The sequence below is a fragment of the Cetorhinus maximus genome, chromosome 16, assembly GCF_964194155.1.
Source record: "Cetorhinus maximus chromosome 16, sCetMax3.hap1.1, whole genome shotgun sequence".
Lineage (NCBI taxonomy): Eukaryota > Metazoa > Chordata > Chondrichthyes > Lamniformes > Cetorhinidae > Cetorhinus > Cetorhinus maximus.
Genome location: NC_135894.1, coordinates 21,507,224 through 21,524,409, shown reverse-complemented (window position 1 = coordinate 21,524,409; position 17,186 = coordinate 21,507,224). Strand labels below are relative to the sequence as shown.

The 17,186-nt window shown below is 41.2% G+C and overlaps 1 protein-coding gene across 1 annotated transcript in view; it reads right to left on the bottom strand.

Annotated features, from left to right (window-relative positions):
* Positions 1–17,186, bottom strand: part of esd (esterase D/formylglutathione hydrolase) — a 30,410-nt gene that overhangs the window by 8,778 nt on the left and 4,446 nt on the right. The window contains exons 2-3 of the mRNA XM_078559476.1: positions 12,877–12,952; positions 5,271–5,359 (exon numbers count right to left, since the gene is read on the bottom strand). Of these exons, the coding sequence (XP_078415602.1) occupies positions 5,271–5,359; positions 12,877–12,952 (165 nt within the window). The remainder of the gene's footprint in view (positions 1–5,270; positions 5,360–12,876; positions 12,953–17,186) is intronic.

The window sequence follows — 17,186 nt, the reverse complement described above, 5'->3', positions numbered from 1 at the left end:
CTAGTGCCATAAAAAGGGGGCGTGACTTCACTTCCCCCAACGTTGCTGCCCTGCACTGGAAGGCGTTAGGAACCAGGTAGGCTGGATATTTCTAATCAGGCCCTGGGTCGGAAAAGCAAGTGAGAAATGTGCAGCTGACCTGGGTATGTGAAAAGGAGTGGAGTGGCAATCCAATTGCGATTTGCACTTCTTGGTAGTTCTGACTCCTACATCTCAATGCATTTCAACTTCAAAACAGCAATACCTACCCCTGTGAGTATTCCACTTTCAACAGTCATTATCCTTATAATCTTGGAGGGAGTTGCCAATTTACACTGAATTATTGGATATTTTGTTGTGAATCTTTAAGCACCAGAACTTGGATTCAGGCTGTGCAAACTTAGGAATAAAGTCATTTCAAGATTCCTATTATTGTAAACTGCATTCTAACTTGAACATTGGGTCCAAAAGACGAGTATTGTAATCCTTCGTATCAATGAATTTCATTTTGGCCATAAACAAGCAACAAGAAATTCTGTGAGGCTTCTTTGTAGTTTGGAGAGGGGATTTCTTTACTGGTTTAAAAGGACGCTTACTTTGGTACTTTTGATTACAACATGGCTGTTGATATTAAAAACATCCTGCCCACAGCAAGTTTCTTTCCTTGAGTTCCTTCTCTCTATTATTTTTTTAAGAATGGCACACTTTTCCTTCATCTGTCCATAGCTTTGATGTAGTGCTGAATGCAGCCAGAGTTTATTATGATTACTAATGAACATTTTGTCAAATGGAAATTAGCTTGACAAAGTCCAGCTTTAGAAATAACACCAGTAGAAAAACAAACCATGTAGCAGAATCTATGCTGATGCAAGGCGTACTGTGCCAGTGGAAGAAATGGACTTGACCTGCTAAACATGTTTCCACACAATCAGAAATATTGCAAAATTTAAAAACATAAGTTAACTCTAATTTTAGCCATTCTACAAAAGTTTTCTTAGTGTATGTGATACAAAAACGTTAGACATTTAAAAAGTATAAAGATGCACACTGTATTCACCATTGTATTATACAGATGCCCATCATAATGTTTGCACTTGATAAATTTGCCAGCTACTTGGTGCAATATCATGACTTAACATCCCTAAAGCTTATAAACTATTAAAGCAGATCAATAATTTACATAATAAAAACAGAAGTTGCTGGAAATACTCAGAAGTCTGACAGCATCTGTGAAGAGAGAAACAGAGTTAATGTTTCAGATGACCTTTCATCAAGAAAAAATTATACACAAGGTGGTAAAAATGTTCCAAGTACTTCACAGAGGTGCAAGAATTAGATGCCAATCCAAAGGAGGAGACATTTGAAGGATTTATGAAAAAATATTGTTAAACAATGACAGCTGCTATAGCAGACTGGAGCAGACAGAATCTGCCAAAAACTACATAGTGACAATGAATGCCAAAAGTTCACCCTGTAATATTATAAATGAATTAAAATCAGAGTGTGTGAATCCCACTATTTTCTCCTGAGCCGCAGGTTGATTGCTATCTAGATCCTTGTTCTGAACAAGCCATTGGGTTACTCACAAGTTGGCATAGGGGAACATTCACAGTTTTCCAACCCTCATACAAACTCTTCCGCACCTCCCCACAGTATGGAAGGGATTCATTAGCCCTCTATTTATGCATCAGAGTTAGCAGCCAGAGCTCCAGTTTGCCAGGAAAACTGAAGGAGGTGGCATTAGAAGTAGGAACAGAATTATTGCCACAGAATTACTACCCATCAGCCTTTCATTCCACCTCCCTCTTGGGAAGAATGAACTGTAAGGTTTACTGTAATTCCAAGTTTTCCTCAAATTTTAACAATTACTTTCTTGCATCGTTTTTAGCATTTCACAATTCCCTATTCACTTACAATGCTAGTCAAGGATACTGCTGATTTCGCAATGATATTCAAAGATCAAAACATCAAACGCATTTGTAGCCCCACCTGAGAGAAGCTATGCTCAATGAATTACAGCACCAGAGATAAAATTCATTTACTCTTTAAAAGCACTGATCCCAACAGAATGGCTCCATAAAACTGCAACCTGTCCAAAATACAGCTACTCATGTCCTGCCTCACACTAAGCCATGTTCATCCACCAGTTCTGTTATTACTTACCTCCACTGATCTCCTGGTCCCCAAACATTAAGCTTAAACTTAAAATTCTCATCTTCAAATCCTTCCATAGCCTTGCTCCATTCTACCTCCAAAACCTTCTCTATTATTGCACCCCCTTCTGACTCTGGCTTCCTGAGCACCTCTCCCACTGCTAGTGCTACGGCCTTCAACTAACTAAAACCTGCTGTTTCGGATATATATTAATGACTTGGGCTTGTGGGTAATGGGCACATTTTCAAAATCTGCAAATGGTGTGAAACTTGAAAGCATAGTAAAAGGCAAGAAAGTTAGTAATAAAATTCAGGAGGATATAGACAGGTGAACACATGGCAGTTGAACTTCAACACAGACAAGTTTCGGTAGAAGAATGAGAGACAAACAATACAAGTTAACTGGTACTATCTAGAGGGAATGCAAGATTAGGGAGAGCTGGGCTATTTGTGCACAAATCTTTTAGGGTGGCAGGACAGGTTAACAAAGCAGCTAATAAAATATATCGGTTCCCAGGCTTTATAGAGGCAAAGAAGTATAAAATCCAGGATGGATGTGAAGGCATCGGGGAGGCTACAGAAGAGATTTACTAGAATGTAAATCATCCCTGGAAGCAGTGATGTAGACAGGCTGAAGAAGCTGGGGCTGTTCTCCATAGAATAGAGAAGGCAAACAGGAGATTTGATAAGAGCTGTTTCAAATCATAAAGGATTTAGATAGAGTAAATAAAGAGAAACTGCAGGAACTGAGAATAGCTTTGAACTGGTTCCGGGAGGATGAAGCATCTACTTAAGGGACAGACTAAAGTATAACTGTAGCAAGGGGATATTCAGTCATTGTAAAAGTTAAATGGGGGATCTTTTCCGTATTTTAGAGTAAAGGTGACCTTTTGAAATAGTGTTTAGTCAATGTTATTTTTAGTTTTGTTACAGTATAAGTTTTAAAATTTGAAATATTGTTGTGTGTCAGTGGAAGTTCAAAGCTTTATTTTAAAACAAGTTATTGTTCTCTATAGGAATCGTAACAGTGTGGATTCCTCGCCACTAGATTTTTTCCAGACTATCCTATAGCTCCAAGTACAAGAACAGAGAGATCTATTTCGTGGAGTTCATGGGAAACTGGTCATTCTGCACAACAGACTCCTCTTATTAGTCTTTTAATTTATGAATAATTAATATTTAGAGGCAAGAATTGCAAAATGCAGTATTTTTGACACACCAGGCAGAGTTTAATGCTCCCCTGGGAGTGAACCGGGAGGCAGGGGGTTGTATAATGGGGCAGAAAGATGCAGGGTGGAGATCCTGTCACCTTCCCGGCTCCCCCACCTTCCAAACCCATGTAGAACGACAAGGGCAGCAGATAGATGGGGAACACCACCACCTGGAAGTTCCCCTCCAAGTCACTCACCACCCTGACTTGGAAATATATTGCTGTTCATTCACTGTCACTGGGTCAAAATCCTGGAACTCCCTTCCTAACAACACTTTGGGTGTACCTATAACACATGCACTGCAGCGGTTCAAGAAGACAGCTCACCACCACCTTCTCAAGGGCAACTAGGGATGGGCAATAAATGCTGGCCCAGCCAGAGAAGCCCACATCCCGTGAACGAATAAAAAAAAATCTGGAGCAGGAAGGACCAAGGACTGCCTTCCCACCTGCATGGGCAGCCTGTGCCCAATAGGGAAGCCCACTGGCAGCAAGGGACACACACACGGGAAGACACCCGTCTGCCCTTTAAGTTGACCCCCCCCACTTCACTGGGCGCACTTCGCTTACCTTTCCTCCAGGGCTTCAATGAAGATCCTGTTCCTAGGTCCTACAGCAGTGGGCACCACTTCCAGTGGCGCTGCTGGTACTGAAGAACTCCCAGCCTCTGATTGGCTGGCAGCTTTTGGAGGCAGGCTACCTGCTCTGAAGACATCAAGGACTCTGCCACCAACCAGCCAAATGCCCAATTGTCATCAAGTCTGGTCGGGATGCTCGGAATGGCTGTGGCTCGGTTGCCACCAGCTCTCCAACTGGTGGATTGGCCCACTGCCACAATCATTAAATCCTACCCAAGAGTCATTATTGTTGCTCAAACCAGTAAACTGCCCTACATTGCATCCAGAAAGAACTCTCACTCCATCCACTGCATTTAATAAATATTTATTTACAAGGCTGGACAATGACTAAAGTTCAGTGGATGTTCAGCCACACCAACACAGGTGGTATCTGCCAAGTTTCATACCAAAATGCTCATGGAACATGTTATCCTACGCTAGGCAAATCAGTGGTCATACTTTTTTTTATTATTCATTCATTCAGTACTTTCCCCACATCCACACCATTTTAGACAAAAGAAATACGAATAGTTCGTCACTCGATGCAAATTGTAACATCAACTTGGCATAACAAAAAATGAGACAACTGCAAACATCACAATTGACAACTTTTGAAACTGTAAATGTACATGGCTGGGGAATGGGGGAGGAATGAGGAGGCCAAGGATTGTCTGGGATTGGGGGAGGAATGAAGAGGCTGAAGATCGTCTGGGAATTGGGGAGGAATGAGGTGGGAATGGGGAAGGAATGAGGAGGCTTTGGCTTTCCACTGCCCATCTGGACACCTATGAAGAATACACCCTGTCCACATCCCATCCCATGGCCCTGCCCTGACAGGGCCCCAAATGCACCTTTCTCACTTCATCCCTCTGCCAGGCAATAGGTTGAGCCCCATCAATCTCTGACACCTGTATAGTACTTTGAAGAATCCTTGGTACCTCAAGAGGGTCTACAATATGTGATGTGTTGTACCTCGGGAAATTGTATCAATTTAATAAAGCTTTACTTTTTAAGGTAAGGAAAAAATATAAGACATCAGACACTAAGCTCATCTTATCTTCCTGGCAGCAATCCATACAAGCAACCTCATTTCAAAATGGTTTCCCTGTTTCTCTGGTGAATCTCCAAATATATAAGTAAGTTACAGTGAAATACCAAAGGGATATGATAGTTTATTTTCTCGTGATCAACTTACTGGGTCAGTTCCAAATTGTTGAAGTTACACTATGCCCATAACGAAAAGGCATCTTTTTAGGACCACAGTAAATTATTGTGGAATGTAGGAAGTCTCAGAGATAAGAGATAAGTTACCTGAAAGCCAGTATAACGCAGGGCAGTTCACATGCTGTGCTTTTGGAGGCAAATAAATTCCAAACCGCATCTTGCATTTTAACTCTGAGCTGTCATTCAAAACAAAAATTAAATACATTTTAATCGGTAACACAACCTATCAATATGGAAAATATAAAAATGGTGAATCTACCGCTCCAGGGCAAGGTTTCTGATCTTCGCCACACTGTTCACACAAGCACTGTTCTCACCTACCTTGATTGAGTAGTGATCAGAGATGAGCAACAAATTCCAAACCAGCCACTCAAGGCCATGCTCCACAAAAACCAGGGATGATTGGATGAAGTCCAGGATGCTGGACAGGTCCAATGGGCACAACCCTTTCAGCCAAGAATTGATTTATGGTGTGAAGGGACATTTAAAAAGGATTTTTTTAAAAAAAAAAGTTTCAAAATGAGAAATAATTATATGTAAGGCCCACCTAGTATTATCTTTTGGTCACCTGGTCACTCTCAGTTCAGAATAGTCAATTCACATACATCACAACCCACTTAAAAACATTGATTACAACTCATTTCACAAAAGGCTCCACTGAGGCATATCTGAACTTATGCAATTCTGGATCAATTAGAGTCAAAAACAAAAAGAGGGAGTAAAATCAGACAAATCCCAAGGATATGATGAACGACATCCCAGGTTCTGTGGAGATAGTGGATTGGCTGGTTATGATTTTCTAAAATTACCAACATTCTGGAACAGTCCCAGCAGATTGGAAGTTAGCAAATGCAACTCCACTATTCAAGAAAGCAGGGAGAGAAAACAGGGAACTACAGGCCAGTTAGCCTGACATTAGTCATCAGGAAAGTGCTAGAATCTATTATTAAGGAAATCTCAACAATGCTCTTGGAAGATGACAGTATGAGCAGACAAAGTCAACATGGTTTTACGAAAGGGAAATCCTCTTTGCCAAATTTATAAGGGTTTTTTGAGGATGTAACTAGGATAGATAAAGGGGAACCAGTACATGTAGTATACCTGCATTTCCAAAACACATTCGATAAGGTGCTACACAAAAGGTTAATAGACAAAATAAGGGCTCATGGAGTTTGGGGTAATATATTATCATGGATAGAGCACTAGCTAACGGACAGAAGCTAAGAATTAGGCATAAATAGGGCAGTTTCTAGTTCACAGGCTATGAACAGTGGAGTGGTGTTGCAAAACAGATGATAGCAGCCTGTTTAAGATTCCACCAAAATTTCTTCCCTATTGACTTCTTTGAGAAAGATTGGATGAAGTTTAAAATGGGCTACAGATTTGCTACTGCCTGTTTCATTCTACCAACCCCACCCACTACTCAGCCCAGACCAATTTCAACCCCATTGCTCCGTTGATTCATTTTATGACATTTATTGTTTAAGTGTTGTTCAGTTGGATTGGCTCAAACTGACAGGTTAGTTTAGCCTGGCTATGAGCTGTCTTTGCATTGTCCTGCAAGTGAAAATTATTGACTGGAGGAACCACTCTAAGCAATTGAAAAATTGTGAATGACTGGTAATCTAATAGGATTACAAGAGATGCAGAGCTCTGTAGTTTTTTTGTGTCAGTAGAACGTCAATGGATTTGGGATTGTATTTCTGTGGGAAGCTTGTGTTACCAAGGTGGTCAATCTCAGCCTCTCAGCCTGCAGCTACAAGCTCAGTGTTTATGTTGATTCTGGCCCAGCAGTCAGCTTAATGCTGCAGGAAGTTTCACAGTGGAGAAATCAGCTTCTGTTTTAAAATCTATGTAAAGACGAACAGGAGTTAGTCATTCAGCCCCTAAAGCCTGTTTCACCATTCAGTTAAATCATTGTCAATCTGTATCTTAACTCTATTTACCTGCCCTTGTTCCACAATCCTTAATATCCTTGCCTAAAAGTAAAGCTATCAATCTCTGATCTGCAATTTCCAATGGATCCCCTGCCTCACCAGCTTTTTGGGAGAAAGGGTTGCAGATTTCCATCACCCTTTGTATGAAGAAGTGCTTCCTGACATCACCCTGAACAGGCTAACTCTAATTTTAAGGTTGAACCTCCTATTCTGAACTACCCACAGAGGAAATAATTTCTCGCTATCTACCCTAACAAATCCTTTAATCATCCTAATCACCTCAATTAGATCACCCCTTAATCTTCTGTATTCAAGGGAATACAAGCCAAGTCTATCCAACTAATACCTCATAAATTAACCCTTTTGACCCTGGTATCATTCTGCTGAAAACCCTCCAAGGCCAAGAACTTCCTGAGGTGTGGTGCCCACATCTGAACTCAGTACCCCAAAGACTGTTTAACCAAAGCTTTATATAACAGTAGAAAAGCTTTCGCCCCTTTGTGTTCCAGCCCCGCCTCGAGATAAGGTGAAGATTCCATTAACCCTTTATTTTTGTGCATGCCCACTAGCTATTACTGATTTCTGTGTATGGAATCCTAAAAGGTGTGAAACTTGTAAATGTTGATGTTCAGTAAGATTTGGCTGCGCTCGTAGATGGAGCTCAGAAAGTTAGCATGCAGATACATCAAGCAATTACAAAGGCCAATACATGTTGGCCTTTATTGCAAGGGAATTGGGGTACAGGGATGAAGAATTGTACAGGGCTATGGTGAGACCATGCCTGGAATAGTGTGTGCAATGTTAGTCTCCATATTTAAGGAAGTGGTACAGTGAAGGTTCACTAAATTGATCCCTGGAATAATAGGGTTGTCCTATGATGGGAAGCTGAGTAAATTGGGCCTATATTCGCTGAAGTTCAGAAGAATTGACCTAATTGAAACATACAAGATTCTGAAGGGGCTTGACAGGGTAGACACAGAGGTTGTTTCCGCTGGCTGGGGAAATCCTGAACAGGAGGGCACAGTCTCAGGATAAGGGAATGATCATTTACAGCTGAGAGATGAGGAGAAATTCTTCACTCAAAGGGTTGTGAATCTTTGGAATTTTCTATCCTAGAGGGCTGTGGAGGCTCCATCATTGACTATATTTAAAGCCGAGACAGACAGATGTTTGGTCCTTCAGGGAATTAAGAGATATAGGAATGGGTGGGAAAGTGGAATTGAAACGCAAGATCAGCATGATCATACTGAATGGCAGAGCAGGCTCGACAGGCTACAGGGTCTACTCCTGCTCCTGTTTCTTGTGTTCAATATGCCGCATAGAGGGCTGAGACTTTAGCTGCATAAAACTCTCGCTACAGCTAAATCAAATGATTCGCCACCCAGTCAAATTTTGCTGAAATTCTGTTAAATATTCCTCATATAGCATGCTGAAAATGCTCTATTGTAACTGCTAAGGTCATTTTCTTAAACAAAGTTTGAGCCCAGGAGTCATTCTAAAGGTTCTTATTTATACTGCAATATCATGCACCATTAGAAGCAGTGATGGAGACTGCGATACTGGTCAGAGAGAAGACAGCACATTAGATTTGTAGTCAAATTAAAATTATCTCTCCACTGCATCTGTATCATATCTATTGATCACTCAACTTGTAAACCAATGATGAGGACATTGTCCTACAGTTGACTATGAAAGATTAAAATGGAGACAATATTTTGCAAGCAATTATTAAAATGACATAATATATTAACAATATTCGGTACTAAGGATGTTGTAGACTGAGAAACAGAGCTACATAATAGAATTTAAATCTTGTGGGAAACATCAGGTCCAAGAAAAATGAGTCTTCCAGAGGATTGTACTGTCAAAGTCCAATGTTGGATGGGGTGGAGTGGCCAGGGAGCATTCATAAGATAGGGAGTTCAGGACAGGGACAATGCAAAATTTATACCTGAAGCCTAGATACGGTTTTGCTGGTTCTAAAATATTTTAAATTCAGAGCTATTATGTAGCAGAAGAATAACTTCCACTGTCTGCCCCTCCAGGCTGGATGGTTGATGAAAATAATGGCCATGATTCAATTTGTTCCAATGCATTGAGCTGATTTAGTATGTCAAATTTCTAGTTTCTACAGGCAAGGATTGTCTAAACATTTGTTCTGGAAATGGATTGAAAAGGCATATCCTGGCTAGATATACTCAAGGTTGTATAATCACATATGTAAAACAAAAACCCCCAATTAATAATTTTTAAAAATGTTTTAATCTGATTTTGGAGCATCCAAGTAGACTTAGAAGTATCTGTCCTCCATACACTGGGGAATTGAAGCACCCATTCTGGAAATGTCTCAGGTGTTACTATATTTAGAAAAGGGAAACATGATCCTTGATAATACCGGCGACTCCGTGTTCTGATTACGGTCAGGTGGATTAGAGACATACCTACGTTAGAACAGTGACTACACTTCAAAAATGTAATTGGCTGTAAAGTTTTTGGGTTATCTTTAGGCTGTGACAGGCTTTATAGCAATGGAAGTTTTTCTTTCTCTACATATAGTTGTCCCACAGCCACATTTTTGGCCATGGGCTTGATCTGATATCAATGATGTACCAAACAAGCCAATGTCACAGCCAGGACAAAATAAAACAAATAGAAGCTGTCCTTGTCCAATGTCGATGTGCACTACCAGTAGAATTATGGTCAGTGTAAAAATCCGAGCCGATCTTTTTCCTCCCTCCACAACCCTAAAGGCACTGAAATGAACTCATCCCTACACCTTCCCCCGGCCCTCCCCCTCCCCCATCCACTGACTTTGATCAGCAACCTCAGAGGATTGAATGTGGGACCTCCTTGGCTTGTGTGGCTTGGCTGGTTACTACATAAGTCTGAACAGCCATCAAGAGAGCTGTAATAACCTTTGGAAGTGCATTCTTCCTTGTTGGGCTACAATTATTCAATATCAAAGTATATGTAGATAATTTTTATGAACATAACATACGAATTAGGAGCAGGAGTAGTCTATTTGGCCCCTCAAGCCTGCTCCACCATTCAATAAGATGATGGCTGATGATATTGTGACCTTAACTCCACATTCCACCTACCCCCAATAACCTTTGACTCCCTTGTTAGTCAAGAACCTATCTCCAACTGCCTTAAAAATATTCATTGACTCTGCTCCACCACTTTCTGGGGAAGAGTTCCAAAGATTCACAGCCCTCAGAAAAAATGTTATTCTCATCTCCAGCTTAAATGGGAGGCCTCTAATTGAGAAACTGTGTTCCCTAGTTCTAGTCTCTCCCACAAGGGGAAACATCCTTTCAGCATCCACCCTGTCAAGTCCCCTCAGGATCTCATACATTTCAATAAGATCACCACTCAAACTTCAAAACTCCAATGGACACATGCCCAGCCTGCCCAACCTTTCCTCATGAGATAATGCCCCCCACCCCGCATTCCAGGTACCAGTCGAGTGAACCTTCTCTGAACTGCTTCTAATGCATTTATATCCTTTCTTAAATAAGGAGACCAAAACGTACACAGTACTCTAGATGTGGTCTCACTAGAGTTCTGTACAACTGGAACAAAACATGCCTACTTTTATATCCCATTCTCTTTGCAATAAATGACAACATTTTATTTGCCTTCCTAATCACTTGTTGTACCTGCATACTAACTTTTCCTGATTCACTTACCAGGACACCCAGATCCCACTGTACCTCCTAGTTCTACAACATCTCTCTATTTAAATAATATGCTGTTTTTCTTTTTTTTCCTGCCAAAATGGAGAACTTCACATTTTCCCCACATTATACTCCAGCTGCCAATTTTTTGCCCACTCACTTAACCTATGTCCCTTTGCAGACTCCTTATGTCCTCTTCGCAACTTACTTTCCTACCTATCATTGTGTCATCAACAAACTTAGCAACCATACATTCCATCCCTTCATTCTAGTCACTGGTATAAATTGTAAATAGTTGAGGCCCCAGCACTGATCCCTGTGGCACTCCATTCATTACACCTTGCCAACCTGAAAATGATCCATTTATCCCTACTCTCTGCTTCCTGTTAGCTAACCGATACTCCATCCATGCTAATATGTTACCCCCTACACCATAAGCTCTTATATAGTGTAGTAGCCTTTGATGTGGCACCTTGTCAAATGCCTTCTGGAAATCTAAGTACAGCAGATCCACAGGCTCCCCTTTATCCATGCTGCTTGTTACTTCCTCAAAGAGCTCCAATAAATTAGTCAAACATGATTTCCCTTTCACAAAAACATGTTGATTATGCTTGATTGAGATTTTCTAAGCAACCTGCCAAAACCTCCTTAATAATAGATTCCAGCAATTACCAACAACAGATGTTAAGCTAACTGGCCTGCGGTTTCCTGCTTTCTGTCTCCTTCCTTTCTTGAATAGAGGCATTAAATTAATCAATAAGAACATTTAAAATCTATTTTAGCATTCTAAGATATGTAGAAAAATGTTATTGGGCAACTGGCGTACTTTAATTTAGTGGCTACAAAATACATAAATGATTAGAACTTGTGAAATTAGAAGGGCAACTTCAAAATTTTCCAATGAGATTAAATTGGGAGGTAGTTAATACTGAAGAAGACTGGGACAAAATACAAGACAGACAATATTAATAAACTTGTAGAATGGGTGTTGTATAAATGACGAATGAATTTCAGTACAGATAAATGTGAGGTGGTGCATTTGAGTAGGAAGAACATGGAGGACTATACTCCTTGGAAAAGAAGAATCTATATGCAGTAGGGGAGCAAAAGGATCTAGGAGTGCAAAGGAGTACATAAATCATCTGGAGTAGCAACACAAATTACCAAGATAATAAAAAATGCAAACAAAAAAACTAGGGTTTATTTCTGGAGAATAAAATTGAAAAACAGAGAAGTTATATTAAACCTGTATCGAACCATGGTTAAACCACACTTTGAGTACTATGCACAGTTCTGGTCTCCACATTACATAAAGGATATAGAAGCACTGAGAAGGTATACGAAAGTTTCACAAGGGTGATACCAGAACTGAAAGGTTATAACTAACAGGAAAGACTCAGCAGGCTGGGGCTCTTTTCTGTGGAAAAGAGAAGGCTGAGGGATGACCTAATGCTGATCTTCACAAGTATGAAGGATTTGACAGGGCAAATGTAGAAAAAAAATACTTGAGTGTAGGTGTGGGGAATCCAAAACTGTGGGCCATCAATATAAGATTGTCACTAATAAATCCAATAAAGAATTCAGGAGAAACCTCTTTACCCAGAGAGTGATTAGAATGCGGAACGCTCGTCCACATGGAGTAGCTGAGGCAAACATCATAGATTAATTTAAATGGAAGCTAGATAAGATGGAGAAATGAAGAGGATTTGGCGATAGGGTTAGGTGAAGTAAGGTGGGATTAGAAAGGGCACCTGGGTGTCTTCGGGCTGGCATGGACAAGATGGGCCGAATAGCCTCCTTCTGTGCTGTAACTTTTCTATGGTTGTATGGAGACACATCTGGACCATAAACACCAGTCACATAGCCCAATATTCAGCCACTAGCTAGATCAGCTAACATGCCTGTTTCTGAGCTGTAAATTCTATGTAATTCTATTTTTTGGGTCATAATATTACCACTGCTTACCTTAACCAGCATTGAAATAAAATACTTGCTACCTTATATAACAGAAAGGAATCTGGGTAATAAACAGGAAAAAAAGAAAGTTTGTTGCTGTGGCTGATTATACTCACTCACCTTTCATGTTCATACACTTTCTGATATCCTTCAAAGCACTTGGCACTTGAAATTTGAGTCAGCATCATTTTCTTCACTAATAAAACAATTTTTTTTTAAAAAAGACAACTAAACTTTTGCACAAATATAAATGCAGCTTACACAATGACAACGCGCTAAGATTTAACCGGTAGCACTTTCAGTTCTGGGTCAGGAGGGTTTTGAGTTTATAATCGAGGCTAACACTTGGGTGCAGTATTGAAGCAGGTGCTGACCATGATTTGAGATGGTAAGCTGAGGTTTGGTGTGTGTAAAAATAACAAAAAAGAAGGCTTGTGATTGGATGGAAGATAGGAGAGATGAAATGGCAAAGGGTTGGTGGTGTAAGACCAAAGGAAGTGGTAATAGAACAAGCAAAGGAACAAAGGATATGTCTAGGGGAGGTGTGAATGGCAGAATCATTTCAAAACAGAGAAAAAAAGTGTAAAACCAAAGCCAGCAAAAACATCGGAAACAAAATGGGGGTAGAGATTATGGTCTGAAATTGTTGAACCCAATGTCGAATCCAGAAGGCTGTAAAGTGCCTAACTGAAAGATGATGAGGAGCTTTTCCTTAAGCTTACGTTGAGCTCTAATGGAACACTACTGGAGGCAGAGGACAGAGAGGTCAGAGTGGGAGCAAGTGAAGAATTAAAATAACAGGCAACTGGAAAAATCAGGGCCAGAATGAATGGAGGTACTCTGCGAAGCAGTTGCCCAATCTGCAATTTGGTCTCCTGAGCGTACAGCAGACCACACTGTGAGCAGCGAATACAGTATACTGAATTAAAAGTACACATAAATCATTGTTTCACCTGGAAGCCTTGTTGAGTGAAAGGGTAAAAGGGCATGTATTACTTCTCCTGTGCTTGTATGGAAAGGTGCCGTGGGAAAGGGAGAGGATGTTGGGGGTGACTGAGGAGTGGATTAGGGAGTCAGGGAGGGAATAGACCTTCGGAATCCTGAAAGAGGATGGGAAAGGAAGGTGTATTTGGTGGTGGCATCATGCTGAAGGTGACAGAAATGGCAGAGGATGGTCAGTTGAATACAAGGACTGGCTGCAAGATGATCTGGTTTTTGAGTAGGCAACCGAAAATTTTAAAGCAGACATCAGATAGATTTTTCTTTTCGAAACAGAAGTCCACATAATTCTGTGCCTTTGTTGTCCATATATATTAGTTCCTACATTCAATTATCAATTTATTTTTAAAAAATCAAGCACATATCCAGAAATCAAAACCACCCTGAGTCAGCTTGAACTTGGCAAAAGGTAACAATTTATTATTTAAATGGAGAGAAACTTCAGAATGCTTCAGTGCAGAAGGATCTGGGTGTCCTTGCGCATGAATCGCTGAAAGCTAGAATACAGGTACAGCAGGTAATAAGGAAGGCAAATGGAATTTTGGCATTTATTGCTAAAGGAAGAGTGTAAAAATAGGGAAGTGTTGTTGCAACTGTACAAGGCATTGGGTGAGATCGCACCTGGAGTACTGTGCACAGTTTTGGTCCCCTTGAGGAAGGATGTAGTTGCATTGGAGGTGGTTCAGAGGAGGTTCACTAGATTGATTCCAGAGATGCGGGGCTTGTCTTATGAGGAGAGATTGAGCAGTTTGGGCCTATACTCACTAGAGTTTAGAAGGATGAGAGGAGATCTAATTGAGGTGTATAAAATGCTAGATGGGATAGACAAAGTAGACGTGGAGCAGATGTTTCCTCTTGTGGGGCATTCTAGAACGAGGGGCCATAGTTTTAGGCTAAGGGGCAGTAGATTTAAATCAGAGATGAGGAGGAATTACTTTTCTCAAAGGGTCATGAATCTGTGGAATTCACTACCTCAGAGTGCAGTGGATGCTGGGACGCTGAATAAATTTAAGGATGAGACAGACAGATCTTCAATTAGTAACAAGTTGAAAGGTTATGGGGAGAGGGCGGGAAATTGGGGTTGAGGCCAAAATGAGATCAGCCATGATTGTATTGAATGGCGGGGCAGGCTCGAGGGGCTGAAATGCCTACTCCTAGTTTTTATGTTCAACTGACCTGGCGGGGTGGGTGGGGGGGGGCGCTGTGTGTGTGTGTGTGGGGGCGGGCGGGCGGGGAGAGCAGGATTTGTGGGGTGGTGGTAGGGAAGATGTGCTAACTTTTATGAACAGCAAGAACGATCAACAGAAATTCAGATCTTCCAATGCCTGCAAACGGTTTTTAAGTAGGTTGATCAACACTTAAAGGATGATTGTTGCCAGTAATATGCAGTATAAACCAATGTTATCTCCATCTTGTCCATCTAAGAATGGATTCAAAACTTTCTAATCAATTCAAGGCAATCAGCTGCACCTTAAATCTACACGTACCTATCTTATCACCTTGCTCCTTGGTTGATTGTTCTGTTTGATGCACAATGAGGCTGGGGTTGCCAATGTTGGCTGGACATATTTCTGGAGATGTCACATGATCTAACAACAACCATCCCACCTCTGCTATTGGTCATCTGACAGATCCATGCCATGACCTTGCCAGGTCAACTGGAAAACAAATAGTCTATTACCTGATTGAGAGCAAAGGACCATCCAAATTGCCTTTTTCCTTCTGCCATCAGTATTTTTATGACTAATGTAGCAATTTATGATAATATCCCAAAAATGTCTCAGTAATGATGGCCATGAAATCATTGTTGATTGTTGTAAAAATCCATCTGGTTCACTGATGTCTTTAGCAAGGAAATCTCCTGTTATTACCTGGTCTGGCCTACATATGACTCCAGGCCCACAGCAATGATTAACCCACTTAAACAAAATGATTAACCCACTTAAACAAAATTATTTTCAGGTATTGGAAGATCTGAATTTCTGTTGGTCATTCTTGCTCTTCACAGAAGTTAGCACATCCCTCCCATCCCCAAGGTCACCTTTTGCCAAGTTCAAGCTGGCCCAGGGTGGTTTTGAGTTCTGGATATGTGCTTGGTGGCTTTTTTAAAAATACATTGAAATGGCCTAGCAAGTCACTCAGTTGTATCAAACCGCTACAGAGAAGTAAAAAAGGAATGAAAATAGACATAGAATCGACCTAGGCACCAGAAATGGCAATGGCAAACCCAACCGTGTCAACCCTACAAAGTTCTCCTTACTAACATCTGGGGGCTAGTCCCAAGATTAGTCAAGCAACAGCCTGACAGTCACATTCATGGAATCATACCTTACAATGTACCTGACACCACCATCCATAAGACCATAAGACATTGGAGCAAAAGTAGGCCATTCGGCCCATCGAATCTACTCTGCCATGCAATGAGATCATGGCTGATCTGATAATCCTCAACTCCATTTTCCTGCCTTTTCCCCATAACCCTTGATTCCCTTACTGATTAAAAATCTGTCTACCTCAGCCTTGAATATACTTAACAATCCAGCCTCTACATCCCTCTGCAGTAAAGAATTCCAAAGATTCACTACCCTCAGAGAAGAAATTCCTCCCCATCTCTTTCCTAAATGGGCAACCCCATTCTCTGAGATTATGCCCTCTGGTCCTAGACCCTCCCACAAAGGGAAACAACCTCTCAGCATCTACCCTGTCAAGCCCCCTAAGAATCTTATATGTTTCAATACAGTTGCCTCTCATTCTTCTAAACTCCAATGAGTACAGGTCCAACCTACTCAACCTCTCCCCATAAGAAAATCCCTCCATACCCAGGGATCAACCTGGTGAACCTTCTCTGGACTGCCTCCAATGCCAGTACATCTCTCCTTAGATAAGGAGACCAACACTGTTCACAGTATTCTAGGTGTGGTCTAACTTGTGCCTTGTATTAGCAAGACTTCCCTATTTTTATACTCCATTCCCTTTGAAATAAAGGCCAACATTCCATTTGCCTTCCCTATTACCTGCTAAACTTGTATGCTCACCATTCCTGGGTGCGTCCTGTCCCACCGACAGGGCAGGCCCACCAGAGGTAGCAGCACAGTGGTATACGGTTGGGAGGGAGTTGCTCTGGGAGTCCTCAACATCAACACCCAAACCCGTGAAGTCCGTGGCTTGAAGTCAAACATGGGCAAGGAAACATCCTGCTGATTAACACCTACCACCCCCTCAGCTAATGAATCAATACTCCTCCATGTTGAACACCACTTGGAGGAAGTACTGAGGGTGGCAAGGGCACAGAATGTACTCTGGGTAGGGAACTTCAATCTTCATCACCAAGATTGGTTTGGTAGCACCACTACAGACTGAGCTGGGCGAGTCCTAAAGGACTTAGTTGCTAGACTGGGTCTGTGGCAAGTGGTGAGGGAACCAACAAAAGG